The sequence below is a fragment of the Lagenorhynchus albirostris genome, chromosome 2, assembly GCF_949774975.1.
Source record: "Lagenorhynchus albirostris chromosome 2, mLagAlb1.1, whole genome shotgun sequence".
NCBI lineage: Eukaryota > Metazoa > Chordata > Mammalia > Artiodactyla > Delphinidae > Lagenorhynchus > Lagenorhynchus albirostris.
In genome coordinates, this window is record NC_083096.1 from 77,163,374 (window position 1) to 77,190,613 (window position 27,240).

The following is a 27,240-nucleotide window of genomic DNA, read 5'->3' on the forward strand; positions in this document are numbered from 1 at the left end:
GAGCATCTTTAAAAGCCTTTGCAACAGCAGACACAGCCCGGAAACCCACACTGATGGCAACAGGGCTCTCTCGCTTCCAGATGACCCTGCAAAACAGAAATGGTGCTGCTAAATCAGGAGTGTGGCTTTTTCCCACCTCACATTTAAAAATCCCAACCTTCAAAATCATTTCAGAAATCCTGCCTGAAAAATGTGTGATGGCCCTCACGGCGTAGCCTGGTTTGACGATGAAGGGGGCAGGAAAGCGCCCAATCCAAATGCAACGAGGGAAACTGCCCCCACCCTTTCCAGAAGCAGTGGGAAAGCCCTTCTACTCCCACCGCCAAAGACACAAGGAAAAGGCCACCTGCAGAAGCACACAGGAATTCTGCAGCCTGAGAGCAGGCTCTTGATACTAACGGATCCCACCCCATTTCCCTGGCTCTCTCTTTCCTCCGGAACTACTCAACTTCCATTCTCTTGATCCATGTCACTAGATTAAGAAGACGGATGTCTCTCCCTGCCACGGACATGCCAGACAAACCCTGGGCCTCTCTTCACATTCCCTAAAGTAGTGTCAGGAAAATGAAACACTTGCGCGGAACTTCTCTGCAGCGTCTCTGTTTGGTTTCTTTCACACCCTGGGCCGAGGAACCAGTGCTTATTTTCACAGGAGTAAAGAAGCCTCTGACTGTGAGTGAGGTTAACACCCACCCCGAGGCTGGATGCTTTCTGTTCTCTCTCAACAGCTGAGCATCATGATTTTGCTAATTAAGCCGCTTTCTTCTCCTTAATTAGCTGCATGTGAATCTTGTTGGGAAGTCTTGGATCCGTGAAATAGTCTGGGGTAAGAAGTAAAAAGAAGAAATCATCTAAACCCAAGGGAAAAAGACTAGGCAAGAGACAGCTCACTCTGCTAAAAAGCCAGGAAGGCTCTGTCTTAGCAGGACTGTTACTGGTGGTCCTGCTTTACAATGTAATATGAGATGCCACAGCAAATCCCAAGGTCACTGTCTTCCCCGCCCCCACACCCCCCCCCCAGAAGTTCTGAGCCTCCAGCTCCAGCGTTCCCAGCAAGGGCTGACAGGGCGGCCCCTGTCCCCTCCACACCGCCCTGCCGCTGGCCTGTCAGCTTGCTGACGCACAGGGAGCCATGAGAGGGCTGAGGGAGTTTCTGGCTTTCTGCTCCAGGCCCATCTTGGGGCCCAAATAAATACCAAGTGTTATTCTTGTCTCAGCTCGGCCTGCTGGCTCCTGTCTCTGAGACATCACGCCCTCTCTGAGAATATCCTCTCAGAGGAGAGCCAGGCTCTTGCAGGATGACGACAGAAGAGGATTTTTATATACCCAGCATAACGTGAATCAGAGGCAGCATCTGCTGTGACAGCAAAGACATACTTAGATTCAGTCAGAAACGGTTTGAGGCTGTAATCCCAGGGCTAAAAGGACCCAAGAAATCATCGAGCCCAGCCCCTTCCCTTTAAATACCATTGACCTCAAGCCATCTCAGGGCAGCGGAGCCCATTAGAATCACCTGGGGAGCCTTTAAAACTGTGGATGCCCGGCCCCACCCCAGACTAATTAAATAAAAACCTCTGGGGGTGGGCCCCGACATCAGTATTTTTTTTAAATTCCCCAGATTATTTTAATGTGCAGCCAGGGTTGAGAACCCTGCTTTAAGATTCCCAGGGAAAGAGCTGCCAGTCTGTTCCTTAGGGAATCTCAAAATTCTTAACAATCTTTACCACGAGGAAGTTCTGCCTCGTTTCTTATCTGTCCTCATTTTGAGGAAATGACATTGAGGAAAGAGCCTTTTGAAAAAAGCTCCCTTGGGAGACACTGGATAAAGAAGCACCCCAGACTCTGCAGGGAGAATCCTGGGCTTGTCCGAGTCTAAATTCACAGTAACACTCCTGGTGCTCGTTTATCAAACGCCCAAAATGGACGCTGCCTTACTCACCTGCAGCAAATTCTTGAATGTTGTCTGGTCTTTTCAAAAGCATTTCTCTGGAAAACATCAAGGGATAAGGGGAGGAGGTAAAGCAGGTCCTGCACTGTCGGGGCAGATGACCCGAGACACACCCGTCCTGGCAGGCGGAAAGCCAGAGGACTCCTGCCAAGGACCCTTTCCTTCGTGATTTTCCTTCTAGTCAGGATCTGAGGCCAGGAGCAAGACATTCTAAATGGCAAGAAGCCTAGGGAACGCTCACCTCACAAGACAGCAAGTGCTGCAGCCAAGTGAAGCTTGTCATTCACTCCACAAACATTTCACAGAACCAGAGACCAGGCCCAGGCCAGGCGGCAAGTTGAAGAGCTCGCTGCCTCCTCCTCAAGGGACTCAGGTGTGGTGGGACAGATGTGCAACCCACAACCTTCCAAGGAAGTGTAACCAGGAATTGCCACGGGTGGCGGGGAGGGCACAGTAAACCACGCTGAGAGGACGGACTTGAGATGGTTGTTGGCCCTGCATACAGTGGACACTGGGACAAAACCCAGGGCGCCGGTGCCACTGGGAAGCTGAAACTGCCTTATAGCCCACCGACTTTTATAGCTCATAAAGCTCGTTCATAAACGTTATCTCACTCTACACTCTGTGAAACAGCAATGACTGTGCCCCATTTTACCTATGAAGAAAGCAAGCTTTCAAAAGGTTGACCATTTGCCCAAGTTCATAAAGCAAGTAAATAAAGGAGAGGAAGCCCAGGTCTTGTGGTTCCAAGGCCAGTGCTCTACAACATGGCCTTGTGGCCGTGGCTGCCCTGCCCCACCAGCATGGAAGGCTGTCCCTGCCCAGGAGGCCCCTGCCTCCCAAGCTTCAGGAATTTTGCTTCCCCTCTTCTCCTTCAATTCAATTTGAGAACTGTTGAGCACAAATTCTGTGTAAGTCACTATATAAGATATGGGGGATTGATTTTAAAAAGATAAAATACAGCCCCACCTCAAAGGAATTACTGTCAAGTGAAAGGAAATGGGTAAGTTCCCAAATGTCCAAAAGGCCAAGTAACCTCCAGGTAGTGCTACGGGAGGGTACGAAATAGTGTGCTGGGAGATCATAGGAGAGAGAGTGATTCCTTACGGCAAGACCCCCAAATCCTCACAGAGCAGCTGGCGTCTGAGAGTGCCCTTGAGGTACACATGGGACGAGGGCTGAGGGACAAGAGCCTTCCAGACCAAGGAGCAGCAGGAATAAAGGCCCAAAAATTAAAGGGAACTGCCCATGTCCTGTTGACAGTGAACTCCAGAGGGTAGGAACTGGGTCGTATCCACCTTTGTTTCCCCAGGGTCTAGAAGAGCACTCAGGGAGTGTCAGTGCCCCTGCAGAGGGCGGTGGAATGATCAGAGAGGTCCAGTCTGGCTGGAGTGGGGGCACGTGCAGGGAGTAGTGGGAAGCGAAGGAGGCCCTAGTATGGAGGGCCTTGAAGACCAGGGAGAGACATTCATACTCAGTTCAAGAGACAATGGTGGGGGGACTCCCCTGGTGGCACAGTGGATAAGAATCCGCCAACCAATGCAGGGGACACGGGTTTGAGCCCTGGTCCGGGAAGATCTCACATGCCACGGAGCAACTAAGCCCATGTGCCACAACTACTGAGCCTGCGCTCTAGAGCCTGCGAGCCACAATTACTGAGCCCAAGTGCCACAACTACTGAAGCCCATGGGCCTAGAGCCCGTGCTCCGCAACAAGACAAGCCACCGCAATGAGAAGCCCACGCACCGCAATGAAGACCCAACGCGGCCAAAAATAAATAAACATATTTATATTTTAAAAAAAGAGAGAGACGGGCTTCCCTGGTAGCACAGCGGTTGAGAGTCCGCCTGCCAGTGCAGGGGACATGGGTTTGAGCCCTGGTCCGGGAAGGTCCCACGGAGCAACTAAGCCCATGCGCCACCGCAATGAAGAGTAGCCCCCACTCGCCGCAACTGGAGAAGGCCCGCCTGCAGCAACAAAGACCCAACGCAGCCAAAAATAAATAAAAATAAAATTTAAAAAAAAAAAGAAGAAAAAAGAGACAATGGGAATGGATAAACAAAGTGTGGTAGAGTCACACAGTGGAATACTACACAGCAATGAGAATGGAGGATCTAAGATACTGCTGGGGCTTCCGTGGTGGCGCAGTGGTTGAGAGTCCGCCTGCCGATGCAGGGGACGCAGGTTCGGGCCCCGTTCCGGGAAGATCCCACATGCCGCGGAGCGGTTGGGCCCGTGAGCCATGGCTGCTGAGCCTGCGCGTCCGGAGCCTGTGCTCCGCAACGGGAGAGGCCACAACAGTGAGAGGCTCGCATACCGCAAAAAAACAAAAAAAGATACTGCTGAGCAAAAGAAGCCAGAGCACATATTGTGGAATTCCATTTGTATAAAGTACACAAAAAGGCAAAATGAATCTGTGTGATTAGAAGTCAGGATACTGGCTAACTTTCTGGCGGAAGTGACTGAAAGGGGCCACAAAGGGTCTGAGGTGCTAGTCAGGTTCTAGTTCTTGATCTGGACACTAGTACCATGTGTGTTCTCAGCTTGTGAAAGTTCAGCCAGTTTAGGATATGCCACTTGTCTGTACTTTATATTTCAATAGAATGTTTTTTTTTAAAAAAAAGGCAATATTGTGGATCCACTGAAGATTTCTCCAGCCAAGGAATGATATGATCTGTGCTATGGTTTGGGAAGATTCATCTGCCTGGCTGTTTACAAAAACACCTAATAAAGCCTGTCTACAATTTCACACTTCGTTATCATATCTCCAGCCTAAAACCTGAGATCTCTGGATGCCTAAAATAAGTTAGATCCCTATTTCTAACATTTTTCAGTTCTAAAATTCAAGGCATTAAGAGTTCCATATACTGTATATATGAGTATAGGCTGGAGAGTTGTAGCTGAATGGCCATAAATCATTAGGATCTGCAAAACCCAAGTGGTGAGCTTGCCTCCCAACAAAAACAGAGTGGGGCTTCTCATGACTTGCAGTGAGTGTACAGCAGAGACCTGCAGACAGGTGAGGACAGGCATGCTGCCCAGGATTCTGTCCCCTCTTCTCCCTTCCTCTTTTCTCACAGGAAGGACCATCTGAAGCATCCAATGCAGACGAGGGGCTGATTCTGGTTCACTCTGGTATTATCCAAAGGAAATAACAATCACACCAAAAAGAAAACCAAAAGCAAACCCTCAAAGTTCAAACACTTCCTCTCCCCTCTCCCCTCCCCCTCAGAAAGAGAAAGGCCTAAAAGGGGCCAGGAGGATTTCAGGAGAGGAGCTTCCAGGACAGCAAAAGGAGAAGCCTGGTGGCCTACCTGGCCCAGGGAGGGGGATGATAAGGAAGGAAAGGGAAGATGCCTAGAGCTGTCCTTGCAGACACCCAGCTCCTCCTGGAAACTGTTCCTGGGCAGAGAAGCAGGGCCACCCCTGCCATGTGACTAAAACAACACCCTCTTTATTCACCACCCCCAAGGGTTCTAATCCTTTTGTTTGTGAACATTGCAAATGGTGAGTTAATTCAGGTTTTAACATCTATCCCCAATCTCGCTGCTGGAATCATTCTTAACTTGGATTGCAAGCTCCCCAGGATAGGAAAGATGTCATCCTTTATCTCCCTTTAGAAGAAAAGGTACAGAAAGTGATGGCCTGATCTCCAGGGCTGACACTGACAGAGGACCCCTAAACTATCTTTTGCCCAAGCTTTAAGCCTGGCCCCAAAAAACCAAACCTCACAGACAGGTTTCCATTTTCCCTTTCCCCTTCCCCTATCTGCCCTCTGAGAATCGGCTGCCACTTTGAAGAACAATGAAGCATGGAAAAAAGACACCCCTCCAGGCCTACTTTTAAAAAGACAAAGGAGAGCCCTACCTCTGGCTCCCCAGCTCCTGTGTGCTTACAGTGCAACACAGTGGAAAAACCAGGGGTTTGGATCCTGGTTCAGCAATCTGGGGAAGGTATTTCACCTGTAAAATGGAAGTGATAATAAACTATCTTTGTAGACTTGCTAGGAGGATCAGCAAAAATGTACCAAAATGTCATGCACTGTGGGCCCTGGGGACACAAACATGGCTCCACCAGCTTAGAGCTTTGGTCCAGGGAGAGAAAGAAAATGCAATTATACAATGTGATAACTGCTAATGTAGGAAACCAACAGCAGTGCCTGGAAATGGAAGCCATTATTATTTAAATCATGCCTATCTGTTTGTAGCCAAACAGTATTCGACATAGCTCTATTGTTTTCATCCATTGATGCTCCATGATTTTTTTTTCCCTCAGTTCTTTGCTTTTCATCCTATTAGGAACATTTTCATTCAAGCAAATGCCATGCTGAAAGGCAGTGTGGGGGAAGGAAAAAGGTGCTCCAAGACATGGTGGAAAATGGTTTTCTTTTCCCCATGACTTACAAGGGAGTGGCTTCCAACCCTTGAGAGTCTTTCCACACCAATGTTCTCAGGTAAAGAAAGGCCAGACGTCTGAATTTTTTTTAAGTTCTAGTGACCTTGTTAAAGGCCTCTGATAGAGAATAGGGTTCTACACCCAATGGCTGCCTGCTGAGTTTCTCAATGCCAAATTTCCTCTTCCAAGTGTTGGAAGGTATGTATTGATCCTTAGAGCTAAAGTGAATGCATATTAATATTTTTGAGAATTTTGAGGTAACTGAAGGAAACCTCTAGAGATAACAAGAAAACCCTGGGTGCCACAGACCCCGGCGCTAGAAAATATTCAATCTCAGGATATTTTCTAAACTTCAGACCCTAAAGGAAGCAACAAGTAGTGTTTAAAGAAAGAAGAGGTCACTCACACTCATCTATCCCCAACGAGATTTCCACTATTTGCTCAAGGCCAGTCTGAAAACCACCTACCTGAAGAAACCACTTATGAGCAACTCCACTTCTTTGTGGGTCCTTAGGTACTTTTCATTAGTAATCCGAGTCTGAATCTGGAGGGCAAGAGAAAAAGGTCATGCTTCATGAGGAGAAAGATTTCAGGGTTCAAGCCCTGGAGGTGTGGGGGGCTTGGGGAAACAACGTGCGCACTTAACCCGGGTCTCTTCCCAGGACGTTTGAACATTGAAGCCATCTGTCTTCTTACAGATCAACATCTTCAATGCTGCCTCCGGCTCAGGCTTAGGGGCCTTAACTAAGGTCGGGTCTCTACCGTTGGGAAGTTCTTGTTTGTATCTAAGTTAAAGTATCCGGCAGTCATTTCGGTCCATTTCTCTGGCCCATCCCTGTTTAAGTTTTTTTCTGGACTTTCAGGCGCCTGTCGGGCTCTGTTCAGGGCTCCAGAAGCCTAGGGTCCGCCGGGTGTGTCCCCACCCACCGAGCCTTCCGCCCCTTTATCTGGGAACAGGCTCCACGTCCCTTTTCTCTGGGGCCCTTACCCATGGGGAGCTGCAGTCTAATGGAGGCGGAGGTCGGGGGCCGCACCCACCTTGAAGCCGCGCAGCTTCTCCAGCTGCTCGGGGCTCAGCGCCTCGGGGTACAGCCCTTGAATCCCGCCCGGCAGGGTCGCCATCTTGTCGCGGTCGTCAAGACGACGGGAGGCGCGGCTGGTGAGGACCCGCCCCTGGCCTGGCCCCGCCCTTTCCAGAAGGGGGCGGGGCTGAAAGAAGCAATAAGGGGGCCACTCTGAAGCCGAGGAGTAAGCTCTAGAAGGTGTCAAAAGGATCCCCTTCCCCAGATTTGGGGACTGAATTCCCATCTTGACTGCATATGAAAATGAGCCCTTCTTGACCCCACCCAACCTCAAATAGTTTTTTCTTTAGCTCTAGAGCATAACTGGAAAAGGGATTCCTAAGGCAGAGTCTCCCAGAATCTGGTTCCTGACTCTGATTTAAAGCCTAGTAGTAGGGAAGGAAAAGCTAGGCTTCTTCCCTTTCCACCGGCCCGGGAGCCAAACCCTTCCATCCTTCAAGTGCAGACACTTGACCCTGAAGTCTTGGATTCTTAACACAACATGAAAGCACCCCATAGGATGGAATGAACCGAGTTCTACAAAGGAAGGAATGTTCTCAGACTAAAAATGCTGGAAAGGACCTGGGGACATGCTGCCAGAAGTTTCCCCTCTTGGACTGACTTTCTTGTGTAGATTAACTGCTCCTTATAAATTCTAAATCATGTTTCCCACTCCCAATGGAGTAGGGGAGGGGAAAGGCAGTTGGTCTTCAAGATGTGTTCTTCTGCTATCTAATTAAGAAGAGAACGTGAGACAGAAAGCCAGAGAGCTGAAAATAGCACCTAGAAAGGGCAGGAGGCTGTCTGACAATACACGCAAGTGCTGAATTTCTACACCCCCTCGGAGATCATGAGCAGCAGAGACCTTGTGAGAGGCAGAGAAGAGCCCAAAAGGAGGCAGTCTTTCCAGATTTGAGAAAACTGCCCAAGGAGCAAGGAAAGAGCTTAACAAGCCCAGCATTAGGCCATGGCCTGGGAGGCGGTCTCTCTGCCATCTGCCTCTCAGAAAAGACTGAGGAGGGAATTCGCCGGCGGTCCAGTGATTAGCACTCCGTGCTTTCACTGCTGGGGCTGGGTTCAATCCCTGGTCAGGGAAGTAAGATCCCTCAAGCCGCACAACATGGCCAAAAAAAAAAAGACTGAGGAAAAGAAGTGAAAATGTTGGCAGTTCCCAAGCCAGGAAAAACACCTCAAGAGGTAAATTAAATAGTGGGCTACAAACCTCTTCTCAGAAACCCCATCTGGGTAGTAATCATTTTGATTGTTTTTTAGGAGCGAGAGTTATAGTGAGAGGTAGATAAGCTGCCATCTGTCAGAAGTGATTTTTTTAGGCAGGAGCAGAGGTTAATCAGACGTGATAGTTCCTGTTGGCTAAGACCTGTCTTTTCCCACCCCTCCACCCCCCAGAGAAGCTAGTGTTGGAACCTCTAAGTTGCACCATCCAATGTGGTCACCACGAGCCACCTGTGGCTATTAAGCGCTTGAAATTTGCTGAAAGTGTCAGATGAGCTGTAAGTATAAATCACTCACTGGATTTTGAAGACTTGGTATTTTAAAATGTAAATATCTCTAATAATCCTTACATTGATTACATGTTGAATATTTTGGATATATCATATAAACTTGTTGAATAATACATTGAATATACTGGTTAAATAAAATATATTATTAAAAGTCATTTCACTTTTTCTTTTCACTTTTTTAATGTGGCTACTAGAAATTTTTAAATAATATATACAGCTTGCATTACAGTAAATGGTGCTGGTCTGGACTGTCAAATCTACACACACACACACACACACACACACACACACACACACACAGGCATATACATGCACAACTCCCTCCATCCCCCACCCCCATGCATAAAATAATTAACGTCTTCCTTCTGCTAAACTACGATCTTCTTGTGCTTTGAGAATCAGTCAAGCCTTTCTTGACTGACCACATCCCATGGCCCAAACCCCAAATACACATATGTGTAAATGAGAGAGGCTACTTTTCTTTTTTTAACAGCACCTCAGTTCTCACTATTGTAAATTGTGTTGGCCTTTCTTACCTCTCCACTTGAGGTAGAAGCCACTCGAGGGAAGGAAGATTATATAATCAATTCTTTGTACACTCTCACAGATTCTGCTACAGAAGTCTTCACTCTGTTTTCAATTAGTGAGGCCAGCAAGTATTTGATGACTAGCCATTCTGCCCACACATACCATCACTACATTTTGACCTTTCTGAAAAGTACCCCAATTATTTAGCATGTCTCGTTTCCTAAGAATCTAAAACCAGGAGTGAGCTCTCTCTTTATAAAGTCAATAATCTTTTAATGTAGGGCATCTTAACGTTGAGTGCAGAGAATAAGAAAGAGGGTGAGCTTGGGGATGGTGGGCAGACAAAGTACCTTGGAGGAACCTAGTTGGAAGCCTCACCTCTTCCTGGAGAGCAATTCCCTGGTATGCGCCTCTGGGTCATTTTTCCCCCCAGTCTTCACCCCACAGGGCTTCCCTCCCCTACAGCCTGAAGGACAACAGAGAGGTGCCCACAGTCGCCCAGCAAGGAGGGCCTGAAGAGAGCTCCCACATCTTCTCTCCTAAACCCCACCTCTTCTCTCAGACTGAAGCCTTCCGTCTGGGGACCACAAACTAAACGAAGGATTGGAGGCGTTTTGCTGCCTGCAGCTGTCTCCTCAATTGCTGACTGGGAGGAGGAGTGAGGGGAGTTCATTATAATTCATTTTTGTGAATGTTTAATATTTCAATTAATATGATCAGCCCCAAGCCTGAATGAGCAGCAGGGCGGCAGATCTGCTGACAAGACACAGAGTAATGAGATCAACAGGGCCATGGGGTCTTCCTAGGCTCCATCCTCAGAGGGTGTGATCTGTTTAGCATCTCCATAAATACCAAGATCAGATTAGGAGGCAAGGGAAGGAGCAGTGGGGGTGGGGAGATGGGTGGAAAGTTACTTTCCAGATGTATTTGCACTCTTGACTCCCTGGCACTGCCATCGCATATTCTGACCACTCTGCACTGGGCCCTCTCCCATCTCCCCCTACCCACCCATTTTAGAGGACCCTATTGGGAGCACCTGGACATCGTACCATGAAGTGTAATCACGTCTACACACACACACACACACACACACACACACACACACACACACACTCACACTCACACTCAAACATACATACCTGTCAGAATGTGGCTTCAGGCCACAGAAATGATGCTAGGGAAGGATGGATGGTGGTGAATGGAGAATCAAGCAGTAGAAGGAAGGATAGCTCTCACCCAGGGCTCAGATGAAGACACAAGAGGAAGAAAGGCTAGGCTCAACCACTCCCCCCATTCCCAAGAGGAGATTTGACAGGGAAGTTAAACGCATGGACTTGGAACCACACTGTCCGGGCTCCACTCTCAGCTATACCTCTTTCCAGTGTGTGACCTTAGGCAAGTCATTTAATCTCTCTGTGCCTCAGTTTCCTCATCTTTACTCGAAGATAACAATAGAACCTACATCATAGGGTGGTGCTGAGGGTTAAACAAGTTAGTAAATCTAAAGCACTTAAACAATGCCTATGACACGGACCAACACCGTAAGAGCCATCTAAGTGATAGTACTATTAATTCCCTTCCAGAAGAAAAGCCTGCCTGTCCAGAGAGCTGAGGCAGGGCTGCTGGGATTCAGGCGGGACAGATTTCAGAGACACCAGCACCACTGTGGAGACATCAGCCGCATTCTGGGGTGAAGAAGGGGTGACAGGAGGCAAGGAGTTCCACAAAAGCTGTGAGCCCAGGTCGGTGAGCACCTGATGGCAGGCAAGGGCTGCCCCGTCCAAGAGGTTTGATGCCAGCAGACACTCCCTGCATTGAGAGGGAGCTGTGAGTGAGCCCAGTGTACAGAGGGGCCAAGCTCCCTCGACATCACAGGGCAAACTGATCATCTGTAGAAGTTTAACTGTTTAGGGGAGTAATGGCCCCCAAATATGCTTCCCTCATCCCTCTTTGTTACCTGACTCAATTAGAGAGTCCCAGTCAGGAAACATAACTGGGGTGGGGGGGAGGGGAGAAGCAGAAGGAAGGAATTTGGGGGTTTCCTCTGCCCTAAAGGGGAACTTGCCAGCTGTGATTCTGCCCATTGAAGGAATCAGGAATCTACTCTCATCAGAGGTTCTTGGCATTGACTACTTATTCGAGAAATATTTGTTAAGCTCCTACTACGTGTGAACAAGACACTGTGCTGGACACTGTGAACAGTAAAAGCTGAATTAAACAGTGTCCTGGTCTTCAAACAGCTTCCAAGTGCGAGCTCCCGCTGTCACCACTGCTGCCTCCCTGCCCACGCACTTATACACACAAACGCCCCAGAGGGCGAGAAGGGGGCGTCGGCAAATGCCAGCAAGATCGAGTTTTTCTTGGTTCCCTTTCTGGAAAACACAGTTCCCTCTCTGCACTCATCTCACCCTGCTCTCTCTTCCACAGCCCCCTTTCCATCTTTCTCTCTGGGTCCCTTCTGCCCTTTCCCCCAGGCTCTGCGACCTGCTTCCCTCCCCAGCTACACCCTTCTCCCCACCCGCCCCTAATCTGCCCAGCCATCTCTATGCCATCTTCTTTTCCCTGTTTTCTTCCCTTGGCTCCCCACTCTCAGTCTCCCCAGACGCCAGCTCCTCTCTCTTCCTCCCCCCTGCTCCCCTCTCCTGGGTCTTCTCTTCCAGCACCGGGGACAGCTCCAGCCCCCGGAACAATGGACCCCACCTTAGGGCTCCTCTATAAATTCTCCATCTTAGTGCCTTGCCCAACTCGTGATTAGGGAGTAAGATGGGGGAAGGGTTATTATCAACAGGACCAGTTGCTCTTCTGGGGGTGGGAAGGGAGTCAGGGAGGAAGGAGATAGGAAGAGGGCGTGGCTCCTGTCTGGATTGTGCGTCCCTCTCCAGGGTAGAGAATTTGTCTTCCACCCCTGAGACTGACATCACTGATGTCAGGGGAAAGGAGGTGGGAGTGGGGAGGGGGGTGTGGAGGGGGGAGGTTTTTGTTGAGGAGAGCGCGGCCGGAGAGCAGAGCTCCGGGACCCAGGTGACCGGGAAAGCAGGCAGCCCCAGCGGCGGGAGCAGCCAGCAGCAGCCCAGGCCCGGGGACCGGGGTGGGGGTGGGAGGGGGGCTGAGGGGAGGACCTGAAGGGAGGCGGCAGGGCCAAAGGGACCCCCGGCGCCCTGCCGCCATCAGAGATCAAGCATCTGGCATCAGGGATCTTCGGACCCAGCAGAAGGATCAGCCACAGGGGAGGTGTCCTCCCAGGGAAGCCAACGAGAGCTCCACCTGCCCCACATCAGGAGTGCCCCCCCCAACGCTGCTGGCAACCATACCAGGACCCTAACCCCTCAGCCTGCAACCCCATCACCCTCCTCAGGCCCTTTCCTCCACCTCCAGCTCTAATCTCAACCCCTAGTTCCCAGCGCCCCTGCTACCACCCTAACCCTCCAGGTCTTGGCCACACTGCCCCCCATCCTGGGATATCTGCCAGATCTCTGGGAGGGAGATCGTTTGCTTGGGCTATGCCCCCTGGTGGCATGACAGTGTCTGCCTAGACCCCTGACCCCGAGCCCTCAACTCCCTGGGCCTCCTTTGTGTGAAGAGCGGCCCCTCCGCTCAGCACTGTGGTTGAGGCCAAAGGGAAAGCCAGCCCCAGCCACTTGCCTCCTTGCTGGGCAGCTCCCCCTGGCCTTCGGGCCTCTCCCTGCTCCCCTCGGCCCCTTCTCCTGGGCCGCCCCAATGAAGGAACCGGATGCCATCAAGCTGTTTGTGGGGCAGATACCGAGGCATCTGGAGGAAAAGGACCTGAAACCCATCTTCGAACAGTTTGGTCGGATCTTCGAGCTGACTGTCATCAAGGACAAGTACACCGGGCTGCACAAGGGTGAGGGGTCAGGCCAGGCTGGAGAGGCTTCAGGGAGTGGGCTGGGAGGTTGGGAGGCTGGGAGGAGGTGGGGAAGCCAGGCTGGAAGGATGGAGTGGCTGGAGAAGGCTGATCTGGAAGGAAAAGAGTTCATGGGCTGGGGAGTGTGGATGGAGGAGCTAGAAGAGAACTCAGCTAGGGTGACCAGGAGACCCCAGGTGGAGGACCAAGGAGAGCCTCTCTGGGGGAAGAGTTGTCCAGGTGGCTGCAGAGATGTGGACCCCAAAGTTAAGGGGGATGATGTGGATGAACTCAAGGAAGGATGGTGGAACGAGAGAGCTGGTTTGAAAGATAAGGAGCTGGGCAGGGGTGTGTGTGTGGAGGGGGGCAGCACGCACAAGACTGAGAGTCTTAGTAGCCTCAGATACTATTGGGATGGGGGTCGGGACACAGGGTCAGGTGCTCAACCTGGAAAGAGTGGATGTTCGTGGAGTGGGCCGGGCAGCTCCAGAACTAAAGAGGGGGACCTGGGAAACAGTGTAGGACACAGATTGGTAAAGATCTGGGAAGCGTAGGGACTCGAAAGTTAAGGGAGCTGGGGGTGAAAGAGGATGTGCCTCAGGCCAAAGGGCTGTGCAGCTAAGCAGGGTCAGGCCTGGGGTCAGGCCTTGGAGAGCCCCAGACACTGGGAGTCAGAGGGGCCACGCTGCCTCCCTCTCCACCGGCCCAGGGACTCCGGCTCCCCACTCTTCCCTTTCCTTCTCTAGTCAGCTCTCCACCCTCCACCTGCCTCCCATGGAGCTGGAGAGAGAGGAGGAAATAGAGAAAATGGGAGAGGAGAGGGCTGATGATGACCAAGATGGAGGGAGGTGGAGGCAAAGGAGAAAGGGGAAAGGAGACCAGCTAAGGAAGAGAGAAAACCGCACTACACGTACTTGTCTGGAGATCACATGCCCCTTCTCCTCCCCCCACACAAAGCCCCAGCTCCCACAGCCCAGGCGTTCTCCCTCTTCCATCACCCCACCACGTAAGCCTCCTGGTCTCGGGGTCTCTGCCCTGTGCTCATCAGCCCAGAGACTCCGGGGACGAATGTGCACCCCCTCTCAGACAACTCCCCACCCCAGCAGGCAGAAGGTGGCAAGAAGGGACAAGCTTCCCAGTCCTCAGTTTCGTGGGGGGTAGGGGGCCTTTTAGGGAGGGGAGACCGGGGACTTACCCCCGACCCGGTCTCTCTGCCCCTGCCCCTCCTCAGGATGTGCCTTCCTGACATACTGTGCCCGCGATTCAGCCCTGAAGGCCCAGAGCGCCCTGCACGAACAGAAGACGCTTCCAGGGGTGAGTCCCGGCCTTTTCAAGGCCAGGGGGCTGAGAAGGGCCTTAGAAGGGGCACCACCTTCCCAAGACACTGAGTGTATTTTCCACCTCCTCTCATCACCGGGAAGCCCCTGCCTCCTTGTAGCACCCTGCCTCCTTGCTGAAGATGCACGCATTTCTTCTCACCAAGAGAGAAGGAAAACAGCGATGAGCAGAGTAGATATAACCCTTGCAAAGAGCAGAGGTAGCCCTTTCCCCACTTCCCAACCTGCCCCCGGGGCAGCACTTAGAGGAGGGACTTAGCTGGTTGGGAGGCATGGGGAGAAGACTTTGGACACCAAGTGCAGGGCCGAGTGAGCAGGAGGCACTCAGGCACTCTTTCTGGCTCCGGGGAGGAAATCTGCCTGTGAAATGGGGGAGGGGTGCCTGCGGCCCAAGATGGGCAGCTGGTGCCTGCCCGCCTGGCATCTCTGTGCTGACTTCTGAGGTCGAACAGGCTCACCTCGCGTCTCCCAGGAAAAGCCGCGGGAACAGTGCCACAGGGCATCAGGGTGGTCAGGGCCTGGTGGGCCTGGGCTGGGAGTAAGCCCTGTGGAGGGGGGCTGCGGGCAGCAGACAAGGGCAGGGGCAGCCATCAGTGTGGAAGATCAGGCCTGACCCCACCAAGTGTGCCCAGGGAGGCAGGGGGTGCCTCTGACGTGGCCTCCCTCCTGCAAGGTCAGAGCTCTTTGTCTTCTTCCCAGGCAGCCTTGCAGCTCATCCCAGGCCTGGGCTGGCACGGACAGGAATAAAGAATCTCAGACTGCCCCCCAGTTACCCATCCTGTGGGGAAGGGATGTGCCGTGCCCTTTCTGTATCTATCGGCTTCTGTTGTCTTCCCTGGAAAGTACCTCTTGCGAGCTAACTCCACCCTTCCCTCCAGCCAGCATTTGCTAAACACAGTCTGAGTGCTGGAGGCACACCTGTCACATCTTCTCCTTCCCTCGTGTGGGAATGGAGATGGAGCCCGATCCTCTAGCTCTTCCTGGGAGAGAAATAGACAAAACAGATGGGAAGGGCGGCGGGGGGGATCTAGGAAAATTAGAACTGTCTCCACCACTCCCAACTTCGCACCCTCCATGGCTCTGTGACCCTCTGTGGCCCTCAACCCTAAATACCACTATAGGAAAGCAGATCTGCTGCCAGCTCCCCACCTTCACCCCATTATCTTATCCAGTCGGGGGCAAGGTAGCCCAGAAGAGCCATCGCCCACAGAGTTAAGGATCTGTGTATGTGTGAGCAGGCTCGGGCTCTAAGCAGCGTGTGTGTGTGTGTGTGTGTGTGTGTGTGTGTGTGTGTTTGGGCACATGAAGCCCTGTTCCCATCACATGACCTCACAACTCTCCTCTCTCTTTCCTCTGGGGAGGCCCCCCACAAATCAGCAGTTTTCATTTCCATTGCCGTTTCTCTGTCTTTTTCTGTTGTCTCCTATCTCTCAGAGCCCCTGCGGAAACCAGAGAGGGACAAGGGAGAAGGTAGAAAGCAGGGGTACTGGAGTGGGGACATGGGTGAGAGAGACGGCGCCGGGTGCACAGGAGCCCCAGGGCCATCTGTGCCAGCTGGGGGCTTCTGCCCTGGCTCTGTCCCCCTCCAGCCGCCTGTGTGGCTCAGGCGGGGCTACGCCCTGGGTGTGGAAAGGCGCTGCCTCCTCTTCCTGAGGTAATAAGGCCCAGGGTGGGAGGCGAGTGAGAAGGGAGCCCCAGTTAATAATTGTCGAGCCTTGCCCCAAGCTCCCAGGTGAGGTTGAGTCCTCCACTTTGGCCCTTGCCCCAGGGGACAGAATCCAGAGGCACCTGACAGAGCCTTTAGTAGGAAGTGAGGGGTTCTATCCTCCAAGGGGCCCCCCGTGCTGGGGGTTTGGGGGAGCAGATGTCTATAACCAAGCTCTGCCTGACCCTTTGTGCCCCCAGATCTTTTCTCAGCCACCTGCCTTTCTGGCAGCAGTGTTTCCCCTCAGACAGTCATTGAGTGTGTGTGTGTGTGTGTGTGTGAGTGTGTGTGTGTGTGTGTGTGTGTGTCCAGCGTGCCCGCTCTTGCACAACTGTGTTGGGAAGTTCCTCCTACTGTCTAATCTCCGTGCCCTCTGACTGCATGTTCTTTCTCTAATGGGGGCATTTACTCGCTCTCCTTTCTCCCCATCTTTGTCAGCTCAGAATCCGGAAGATGCCTCCATATTTGAGTGAAGCTTCAGGCTGCAGAGAGAAAGAATGGGAGCTGGGCCTATGGCCATGGAAACGCATTTCCTTCTCTCTCCCCTAAGAGTTCCCAGGAGAGGCTCTGTCACAGGTCCCTGGATTCTTCCTAGGAGCAGGGTGTGACCTCCTGGAGGTGGTGGTGGGAAGGACCCCTGTCTGGCCTGCGCTTCCCCCTCTACTTGGGCCAAAATCCCACTCCGGGGACACGGGTCCTCCCCGTCATCTTGCCGTTGGGCAGGTGGATTCTGGCTCTATGGAGAGGACCTGTGTGTGGTCTGGGACACCGGGCGCAAGTCTGGAGTCGGGAGTGGCAGGGCACCAGGACTGTGCCCTCAGGAAAATTAGATCTGTGGGCATGGGGAGCTCTTCTTGGAAGTGGAGTCTTAGCTATTGGTGAGAGGGACTTACTTACAAGTGACCATGTTGGTAGGGGCCTCAGGGATACTTGGTAGGAGTATAAATAGCCCCTTCTTCTTTGGGAGGCCCTGGGGAGGGCTTATCACCTGGCGGGTGGTAGCTAGGGAAGAGAGGCGCCCGGCGCCAGGTTGCCCGGTAAACAGGGCCCAGCTGGACTCAGGGGAGGAGGCAGGTGTGCCCGAGCTGAGCTAACAAAGGCCGAGCTTCCCACAGGAAGTGCCAGGCCAAGGAGGAGAGGCTGGGAACGGGGCACTGGGGGCCACTGAGGGAGGAGTCTGTCTGTGAGGGAGTGGGGAGAGCCTTCCGTCAACGTGGTCTGTGCTGTGGTCTGCGCACTTGTGTGTGTGTTTGTGCGAATCCATGTCAGCTGTGGATACTTATTTATATGCTATTTTTGTGCCTGGGAGCCTTGCAGGGAGGGAACACCATCCTTTCTCCCTGGATCCCAGGTTCCCCATCCCCAGCTAGAGCAACAAATCCCCAGGGGCCTGTTGGGAAGGGGTTAGTGCCGAGCATAAGAATTCCCCGAAGCTGTGACTCCAGTCCTACCTCTCCTGTAGTGGGAGCTGGGGGGCTGGCTGCTGACCTGCCTGTAAGAGGACTTCCTGATGGCTTTGACCGGAGTACGGGAGAGAAGGGGAGTGAAGAACCAAGAGTCCTGAGTGTCTGGCCCCCACCCCTTGCTACACACACACAAACTCACACACACAAACTCACACGCGCTCCTGAGGAGATTGAACCTCCGATGGGATAATCCCAGATTGGTGGAGGATAAAGCTGGGGCAGATTGGCCGGAGGATTTGTGTGACTGTTCCCCCTCCACCACCCCCACCCCCACCCCCAGCTGCTCTCAGATCCAGAGATTGGGGGGGAGGGGTGGACAGGGAGGAAGTAGTGGTTGAGGCGGGGCCTAGATTTGATCCGGGCTGAAAATACCTCACCTGCAGAGTCCAGCCAGACTGACTGGCATGGCGTGACACCTGGGAACAGGGTGCAGTGTGAGAAGGGGCAGGGGCAACTATCATTTCTGCACTTCTCTGTGTTAAGTGCTGACACACAAGACCTCAAGGCTAGAATACTAGAGCTGAGGGGAACCTGACTCTAGATCGCCTGATCCAGCCCATTTTACAGATGAGGAAGCTGAGGCCTAGAGGAGAGAAATGACTTGTCCAAGGTCACCCAGCCAGTGAGTGGCAGAGCCAGTCCTCGAAGTCCAGTGCCTTTCCTGAGGGTAACTTTGGCCCCACCCTCAGAATTTGGATGAATGTTTTCTTCTGTTTACTTATTTTTTTGGTCACTAGAACTAGGGCTGCCCCACCATCAGATGAGTGGGGTGGCCAGGTGCGGCCCCAGCGGTCAAAGCCTTCAACAGCAAAATATTTTCAGATGTGAAATACTGAGTCCTTTCCTCCCTCTCCAGTTCCTAAGATGCTCCCCACACTGGTTAAGGAAATCAACCTGCGGGAGTCATTCCCAAGTCCTCTTACCAGACAGGAACATGGAGTGGGGAACTGTCTGCATTTCAACTGGAGGCTGAACAAAGGGAGATGCTGCAGGAGTAGGGAGAGGGTAGAGCTCAGGAGGACTTCCGGGTACCCGGAGAATCGCGAAAGAGCACAGGACAGCATTTCCTCCCTTAGAGCTGTCTTGGCGTTGAGACATCAAGGATTTGATCTGGAGGAGGAAGGCAGGAGCTTGGACAGTATGGCCCCTGCAGGGCCTGCTCAGCGCCTCCCTCCAGAATCAGGAAGCTCTCCTGGGCCCCTCCCCCACCTCCCAGCCCCCACCAAATCCTCCACCCCCAGCATACCCTGTTCCCACCCCCCCTCCCCACTCCTTCTCCGGGTGTGTGGAGCAGCACAAGTGATGACGTCACCATGGTCGCCTGGGCGACGGGGACGGATAAATCAGGCTGAGTGGGCGGTTGCCATGGCGCGCATTCTCCCGTTGCCACGGAGACTGGGCATCTGCTCCCTTTGTGCTGCCCGAGTGCCTTCACCCAGGGGTCAAGGGGTGTAGGGGGGCAGAAAGAGAGGCAAACACACCTCTAGGGGTCAGAAGGAAGTCGGGGCATCTGTGGGGTCTCCGTCAGTCTAGAGTCTTCCTTGGGGCTGCTTGAGGGGGTGGCCTCTGTTGCTCCTACTTTGTAGAACTGAGGCAGCTTTTGCTGAACAGCCCTTAGTTGGGCTCTAACTCAGGACCCGGGTCCTATGGGCAGCCCCACTCTCCCCCTAAGGAGGGCAGCACCTCTCCCTGGCCAAATCATCTGGGGCCCTACCTGAGCTTAGAGCCATGCCCCAGGAGCATCCTCCTCTACATCCTCTCCTTCCACTACCTCTAATCCCCTCAGGTCCAATCCTAAACAAGATTAAGCCCCATCCCTCTCTTCCCATCAGCACGTTAGAGGGCTGGGCCTGGGGCTTACTCCCTCTAGCCTCTCCACAGGTCCTGGCCTGGGGAGGCCTCCTGGGGTGGTCAGAGGAGGTCCCCAGCAGTTGCTTTCTCTTCTCTCCTTTAGATGAACAGGCCGATCCAGGTCAAGCCAGCCGACAGCGAGAGCCGAGGAGGTAGGTTCTGTACCTTGGGACTCAATCCTTCTCCCTCAATCCGCAGGCCTAGGACTTGGAGTAGCTGAGGGGCAGGCTTTCTGAGGAAGAAAGTCTGAGAATTCTGAAGGGTTCCCAGTCAAGATGGGCATAGGAGTCAGGGTGGCCAGAGGGGATGTGATCCAGCCCATTGCAGAGACGGCAAGACTGAGGCCCAGAGTGGAGTGCAAGTCAGTCCTTCAGAACTGGTATGCACAGTCTATGTATCTGCAGCCCATCCCCCAACCATCCCTTCTTTCACGCCCTAGAGCCATTGGTCAGGGGTGAGGGGAGTTCCAGGGAAGAGCTGAAGGCGAAGGGGAGGGGTCTCTCTGCCTGTCCCAAGCTGGAGCAGGGCTGGGAAAGCAGCCTGGAGGCCCTGAACCTGCCCCTCCTCCTGTGCCCTACCCGCCAGAAGACCGGAAGCTCTTTGTGGGGATGCTAGGGAAGCAGCAGACAGATGAGGACGTCCGGAAGATGTTCGAGCCTTTCGGGACCATAGACGAGTGCACTGTGCTCCGGGGCCCAGATGGCACCAGCAAAGGTAGCCCACAGATGCCCCTTCCCCGCCGGGCATTCCGCCTTCCTGCCCCTCCCCCACTGGTTCCGTGGGCAATGGGGACTGTCGGGGCCCTCAAGGGTGGGCACTCACCCCTTCCTCCTCCCTCTTGAACTCTCCAGGCTGCGCCTTCGTGAAGTTCCAGACTCACGCCGAGGCCCAGGCCGCCATCAACACCCTTCACAGCAGCCGGACCCTGCCGGTGAGTCCCGTTGCCCCAGCCCTCAGGCCTCTTCCAGCCTGGCTGGGCCCACGCCAGACCCTGGCTCAGAGGGCGCAGTCCGTGTTGGATAGGGTCTTTACTATCCAGAATGGACTGCCTATTATTGAATGACTATTATTCAAAAAGAATTTTCTGGCAGAAGAATCAAACCTCTTAGGGACAGCTTCCCCTTTCCAATAACATCTCCCAGCCCCTCCTCTCCTGCCTCCTCCAGCCCTCAGCCCTGGTCACCTCTCACCTCTTCTCCTTCCTTCCCATATCGCATCCCCCCTCCCCCCACCCCGCCTCACTGGCTGGGCATCGGGACACTTGCTTAGAGGCCCCGCGTGCCCTCTGCACATTCATCCTGCTGCCCCACACATTAGCAGTGGGTCAGCTGACTGATCTCGCAGAGGGCTCCCCCAGCAGAACAAACCTCTCAGAAGGAACTAGCTAGCTCCCAAGGAGGTGAGCTTCCTATAACTCGAGGTTCTCCAGCAGAGGCTGGGCAAGCACTTAGCAGGGACCTGGGCAGCATCAGATAGAGAACTGCGTTCCAGACCCTAGGATTCCACAACAGTCCTTGCAAATGTTCCAGGCTGGTTTTTATTTGGCATAGGCTGGTATGAAACTTTGAGGCTGCATCCCTGAGCACACCGTGAGGACTGGGATGTGGGAGCATGGGGTGAGGTAAGGGGGTGGGGTAGCTACCAGGCAAGACGAGCTTGAGGTTAAACGTTTGCTGTGGCTTGATCCACCCTGGGGAGGATTTCCGGCTCAGAATCTTCATGGAGAAGCCAGGACTGCCCTTTGCATTCTGGGAGCACTTTCCCTTTCCCAGCACATTCCTCTACGTTTTTTAGTCTCTTGCACAGTCTGGCACAGGGGGAGGGTGGGATGAAAGTCTCCCCGCTTTGACATAGGCACAATGATGGCTGCCCTCCCAAAGAGGCCAAGCCATGCGTGGTGGAACTGAGGCCAGGTCGTGAGGGCTCTGGGGAAGAAAGACCCTGACTCTGTCCCTCTGACCACATGGGCGGCCGGTGCCCAGGGTGCCTCGTCCAGCCTGGTGGTGAAGTTTGCTGACACGGAGAAGGAGCGAGGTCTCCGCCGAATGCAGCAGGTGGCCACCCAGCTGGGCATGTTCAGCCCCATCGCCCTCCAGTTCGGAGCCTACAGCGCCTACACCCAGGCCGTGAGCACTGCCCGCCGCCCCCCGCCCTGCCCTCACGCCCCCCAACCCCTCCTCCCCGTGCTGGGCCGGACCCATCCCCACGCTCTCCAGCGTCCTGCCCCCCCGCCCCCACCACCAATGCCCAGGACCAGGGTTGGGAGGGGAGCCAGGCCAGGCTGCAGGGGGGCTGGCCCCACTCTCCTCTCTTCCCCTGTCCCCAGCTGATGCAGCAGCAGGCGGCCCTGGTAGCGGCTCACAGTGCCTACCTCAGCCCCATGGCCACCATGGCTGCTGTGCAGATGCAGCACATGGCCGCCATCAATGCCAATGGCCTCATCGCCACCCCCATCACCCCATCCTCAGGTAAGGCAGGGCTGGGCTGGGTGTGAGTGGGGCAGGTCAGGGGAGCTACCACGTGGTGGGGGAGGGGAGGGGGGCACAGGGCATCACTCAGGGAAGCCATGGGGGCTGGGAGGGGTTCAGGGGTCAGAGAGTAGCCTGCTTCCTCCCTTCTGCCCTCAGACTTGTTGACTGCTTCTCTGCATTTGTGTGTATGTGTGTGTCTGCTTCTCTTGTTCTGTCTCTGCCGCTTTCTCTTCCCCAGGAACCAGCACCCCTCCTGCCATCGCTGCCACGCCCGTCTCTGCAATCCCTGCTGCCCTGGGCGTCAACGGCTACAGCCCGGTGCCCACCCAGCCCACTGGGCAGCCTGCCCCTGATGCTCTGTATCCCAACGGGGTTCACCCCTACCCAGGTGGGGTTCTCTGCCTACCCACCCCTCTCCCCAGCAACCGCCCCAGCTATCGCTCTCACTGCCGGCAGGCATGACACACCTTCCCTCTCCAGGCTGTGGGGTGATAACGGCGCTTTCTCCTGCTCTGTCACCCTGGGCAGGGATGTTCCTTCCTGGTCTCAGCCAGGGAAGCTGAGGCACAGAGAGGCGAAGTGAGTTCGTCCAGGGTTGCACAGCCAGTCACAGACTCAAGTCTTGCTAACGCCAGGCTCTCCCCTCTCCCTACGGCTCTGTGCATTTCCACCCTCTCATTTCACATCCCATGCTCTCCCATGAGGCTCTCCTCCCCACCTGCCTGGCCTCTGCTCCAAGAGGCACTGGTGGGGCTCCCAGCAGCATCCCAGTCCCACCCTCACGGTCAGTGCTGCTCTCCCCAGCCCAGAGCCCTGCGGCCCCCGTGGACCCCCTGCAGCAGGCCTACGCGGGGATGCAGCACTATACAGGTGAGGAGCCCCAGCGCAGGCCCCGGCCTGGGTGGAAGGGTTGGTAAGAGCAAAAGAGGCCCAGAAGTTGGGCCTGGGCTTCGTGCTGTCTGCCAGCCACCCCGTCAGACTTCCCAGCAGGCCATACCTGTGAGGACACGCCTTTACGGGCTCCCCCTCTGACACCTCTCGGCCCTGTCCACTCCATCGGCCTGGGCGAGGGAGAGGGGGACTGGGGTGGCTGGGAGGGCCAGGTGGGGCAGGGGCCTCTCAGGAACCCCATTAGCTCTCTCTGTCCTCCCCCCGCAGCAGCATACCCGGCAGCCTACAGCCTGGTGGCGCCCGCGTTCCCACAGCCTCCCGCCCTGGTGGCCCAGCAGCCTCCGCCTCCCCCCCAGCAGCAGCAGCAGCAGCAGCAGCAGCAGCAGCAGCAGCAGCAACGGGAAGGTGCGGCCTGGGCGGGGAGTCCCAGCCAAGAGCCTTCAGGGCTGGGGTGCCCTTGCCGTGGGCTCCAAGGCCAGCTCTGGCCCCATGTGTGGGGATGAAACTGGGGGGAGGGGGGCAGGTGAGGTGGCTGGCGCCCTGGCCCACATGTTGGGGGCTGCCTTCCCCGGCCCCCTGCACCTTGACTCTGTCTCCCAGTCACTGAGCTCTTCCTTCTGTCTCCACTGCCACCCAGGCCCTGATGGCTGCAACATCTTCATCTACCACCTGCCCCAGGAGTTCACTGACTCAGAGATCCTCCAGATGTTTGTCCCCTTTGGCCACGTCATCTCAGCCAAAGTCTTTGTTGACCGGGCCACCAATCAGAGCAAGTGTTTTGGTAAGAATATGATGATCTAAAAGATAAAATATAGCACATTTTGGCCAAACTCCAGATGAGGTCAAGATCTGATGCATTTGCAGGCACTTATGGTTGCAATGGACCCAGTAGTTGAAATCCAGATTGTCCAAGAGTCTGAAAGGACCAGTTTTTACACTCCTGACATCCCATACCAGCTGCTGCCCAGGCCCATCTCTTCCTCCAGAAAACCACATCTTTTCTCCTTAAGAACTGGTCAGATCCATGCTCTGTGAGGATTGGAAGAGGCTCGGGAACTGGGGAAGTTCAGTTGTCAAAAGGAAGGCTTAGGGAGCAGGGTTTAGCTGCCTTCACTCTTTGAAAGGCTGCTTCAGGGGAGAGAGGGGACGTGCTTGTCCTCTGGGCTTCAGAAGTCATTTAGGGTCCAGAGTGGAGGTTTCAAAAGGCAGGTTCTGAGCTACCCAGGCCAAGGAAGGGGCTGCCGCCCCTCAAAGAATGCTGAAAGGAATGTCCCAGGGTGTGTGAGAGGCTGGACTGGACTCATTCACTCAGCCTGTCAACCAACAGCTATTTACCGAAAGCCTCCTGTGTGCTGGGCAGTTTTCCGGGCATTTGGGAGACCTGGAGGAAGTAGGGTGGTGACGGGAAAGCAAAGAGCAGGCCTCGGCCTAAGCACAGGACAGTGGGGCAGGGCGGGGGGGGGGCGGGGGGGTTGGCGCTGGGCCAGGCCTTATGCCCCTCTCACCTCAGGCTTTGTGAGTTTCGACAATCCGGCCAGTGCCCAGGCTGCCATCCAGGCCATGAACGGTTTCCAGATTGGCATGAAGCGCCTCAAAGTCCAGCTAAAGCGGCCTAAGGATGCCAACCGGCCCTACTGAGGGCCCCAGGTGGGTCCCGCTCCCGTCCTGTGACCTCTGCAGCCCCTTCACATGGCAGCCAGGGCCCTCACTTGGACTGCCCCACCCCCTTTCCCACCACCCTCAGGGATGCCCACCCCTGACTCTGGGCACTTGAGGCAGGGATCTGCAGCAGCTTCCTCAGCTGTTTTTCAATCACCCAAGTCTCTCTCTCTTTCACTTTCTCTCTCTCGCTCTCTCACACACACACACGCACACACACACACGCGTGCACGTGTGCACACACACTCACACTGTGACCCCAGAGAGAGCCAGGTCTGTATATGTCTGTGTCCACTCCCTAGAACCTCCCCAATATCTGGTCTCGTTTGTCTGGTCAGTGTCCATGTGTCTTGTGTGTCTCTTTTTCTGGTTTTCCTTTAGGTTGGAGTAGAATTAGGGGAGTAGGGTTTGGGGAATAGGGGGCTGGTTTAGGGTACTGGAGGGTCCTAGAATCACTGGCTCCTAGAATATCTGTTGTCCTGAGAAGTGGGGACATCAGGTCCCGGTGCCCTGGACCCCAGGTGATTTCCCTCATGTGGCAGCAGACCCACGGGACAGGGGAGAGTACACAGAACAGACTGGGGGGAGTCCGAGTGTCAGGGCTCTGGGGAGCAGCTTTGGTTCAGGTGGAGGCAGCTGGAATGCTGGACTGCCTGTGAATTTCACTTAACAGGTCCCCTCCTCCCCACTGCCCGCCAGCCGCCAACCTCATGGCCACAGAGCTGTGAGCTTTCATTACTTTTGTGTTGTTTAATCTCCTTTGGACCAAACCCCTGAAAAAAAAAACAACCCAAGAACAATACCCACATTTTCTGTTTTTCCCCCTTTCCCCCCAATCCTGGCTGCTTAACTCCTCCCACCCTGGGGGCCCCCCAGCCCAGGGCCCGTGTCCATTGTCGGCCGAAGCCCCCATCCCCGGACCCCTGCTCCGGGCCCCTGTAAGTTGCATGGAACGAGCGTGTTGTCTTTGGAGCCGATTGTTTGTTATTTGGGGAGGGGTCCGCGGAGGGAAGCGCCCCCCAGCCCAGAGTCAGGGCCGGGGGCAGCTCGCGGGATGTGCTTGGTCAACAGTGGTTGGTGACTGTGGTCTGTGTTCCGTGCATTTCTCTCTCGCTTTCTTTGTTCCTTTCCAAAAAGGAATGAGAGCGCCCCCTAGGGGCTGGGGGGTCTCGCTCGCCCCCACTAGACTCCAGCCCTAAGTCCAGCCCTGGTTCCACCCTGGCCTGCTCTGCCGCCCTTTTGCGGATGCCCCCTTGCTCTTTTTCCAGGTGTCTGTCCCGACACTGCACCCTCCTCCTTTCTCTGAGTCACCTCTGCCTGCCTGTTTGTTGTCTCATTTCTTTGCCCCTCCTCCTCTAGTCCCTGTCTCCGTTATCTTCCATGTTCCTTCCCTCACGGGCTGTTTGAGTATTTCCTTCCAAATATCCTTTGGTTTCTTGTGTCATTCGCCCCTCCCTCCCGTCTCCTCCATCCCTGCCCCTTGTCGAATGGCTGGGGGGCCGGATGGTTCAGTTTGGACGGAGGCCTTTCTGATGACCTGCCTTCCTCAGCCGCCCCAGCTCCCTCTCCTCACCCAGGGCCTGGGACCTGCCTCAGCTGCCATCTTCTCCACAGCTTCACCCACGTTTCCTTCCTTCACAGGCCTGGAGACACCAGAGGAAGGGGCGCCTCACCCCCTCGCCCCACGACTGGCCCCAGCCCTCTCTGCACATCCGCCCTGGGCCTTGATTGGGCTCTGGGGCAAACGCTGCTTCATGGCCCTGGGGGCACAGGACACCGGCCCACTCCCACCACCCCACCTCCCCGAAGGGCCTGTTTCCTCCCAGGTGCCCTTTTGGCCTTTGTGAGGGAGCAAGGAACAGGCTCGAAGGCTCTGGGGTATCTGCCTTCTGCTGGGGCTCCTGTGACGGGCCTTCTGCGCCCAGCCTTCGCACTTGCCTCCCCCAGCAGCGGGCCTCTTCTACCTGTGCGGCCCGGGAGGGCAGCAGGGGCCTCCCACATGCTCCCTGCCCACCCTCGCCCCAGCCTCGCCCCCATATTCGGGGTTTCTCAGAAGCTGGTTGTCACACTCCCTGTGGCCACCCTCAGCTCGAGGTAGGATATCCCTGAACCCTGGGCTCCCAGCCCTAAAACTCACTGCCTCCCCCAAGGGCCCCCTCCAAGGAGAACGTGGAGGAGCCCTGAGGGCTGCCTCTCCGCCAGTCAGCCACAGAGACCCTCCTCCTTTCACGAGGAAAAGACCTCCCCCAAACCCCTAAAAATGTTTACAGTCTCTGCTGGCCCCTCCGTGTAAATAGCACTACCACCCGTGCGTTATCCAGCCCGGCCCAGCCCGGACGCTGCCATTTCTCTTTCTGGGGGTTTAGACAATGTTTCCCTTGGATTTTCTCTCTCTCTTGAGTTCTCCCTTTGCTTTGGGGGGTAATTGGGTATTTGGGAGGAGGGGTGTGGGGCGGGCTAAAGGGGTTTATTACCTGATCATTTTCTCTAGAAAGAGGTTTTAGGGAAGAGAAATGGGGTGGGGGTGGGAGTGGTCCGGGGAG

General features: G+C 54.7%; 2 protein-coding genes across 2 annotated transcripts; one reads left to right on the forward strand and one right to left on the reverse strand.

The window, feature by feature from the left end:
- On the reverse strand, positions 1 to 18,822 carry RIIAD1 (regulatory subunit of type II PKA R-subunit domain containing 1). The gene is made up of 6 exons (XM_060138619.1): positions 18,749 to 18,822; positions 7,382 to 7,552; positions 6,811 to 6,887; positions 1,940 to 1,986; positions 694 to 821; positions 1 to 86 (listed from the first exon to the last, which is right to left on the reverse strand). Exons 2-5 carry the CDS (start codon positions 7,463 to 7,465, stop codon positions 751 to 753), a joined length of 279 nt encoding a protein of 92 aa, XP_059994602.1. The 5' UTR covers positions 7,466 to 7,552; positions 18,749 to 18,822; the 3' UTR covers positions 1 to 86; positions 694 to 750.
- On the forward strand, positions 13,173 to 26,449 carry CELF3 (CUGBP Elav-like family member 3). Its single transcript, XM_060138614.1, has 13 exons — positions 13,173 to 13,317; positions 14,549 to 14,631; positions 19,780 to 19,828; positions 20,262 to 20,390; positions 20,528 to 20,607; positions 21,659 to 21,802; positions 22,003 to 22,144; positions 22,386 to 22,535; positions 22,952 to 23,017; positions 23,306 to 23,443; positions 23,676 to 23,819; positions 24,549 to 24,685; positions 26,339 to 26,449. The coding sequence occupies exons 1-12, from the start codon at positions 13,173 to 13,175 to the stop codon at positions 24,674 to 24,676; spliced, it is 1,398 nt and encodes a 465-aa protein (XP_059994597.1). The 3' UTR covers positions 24,677 to 24,685; positions 26,339 to 26,449.
- The last annotated feature ends 791 nt before the right edge of the window (positions 26,450 to 27,240 follow it).

Excerpts from the sequence above, each read along its gene's own strand:
- RIIAD1 (XM_060138619.1), bottom strand. The coding sequence starts at position 7,465 with ATGGCGACCCTGCCGGGCGGGATTCAAGGGCTGTACCCCGAGGCGCTG. Across the intron at positions 6,888-7,381 it reads AGAAGCTGCGCGGCTTCAAG|ATTCAGACTCGGATTACTAA; the intron begins GTGGGTGCGGCC and ends CTTGCCCTCCAG. Across the intron at positions 1,987-6,810 it reads CTCATAAGTGGTTTCTTCAG|AGAAATGCTTTTGAAAAGAC; the intron begins GTAGGTGGTTTT and ends GATGTTTTCCAG.
- CELF3 (XM_060138614.1), top strand. The coding sequence starts at position 13,173 with ATGAAGGAACCGGATGCCATCAAGCTGTTTGTGGGGCAGATACCGAGG. Across the intron at positions 20,391-20,527 it reads CCCAGATGGCACCAGCAAAG|GCTGCGCCTTCGTGAAGTTC; the intron begins GTAGCCCACAGA and ends TGAACTCTCCAG. Across the intron at positions 23,820-24,548 it reads CAATCAGAGCAAGTGTTTTG|GCTTTGTGAGTTTCGACAAT; the intron begins GTAAGAATATGA and ends CTCTCACCTCAG.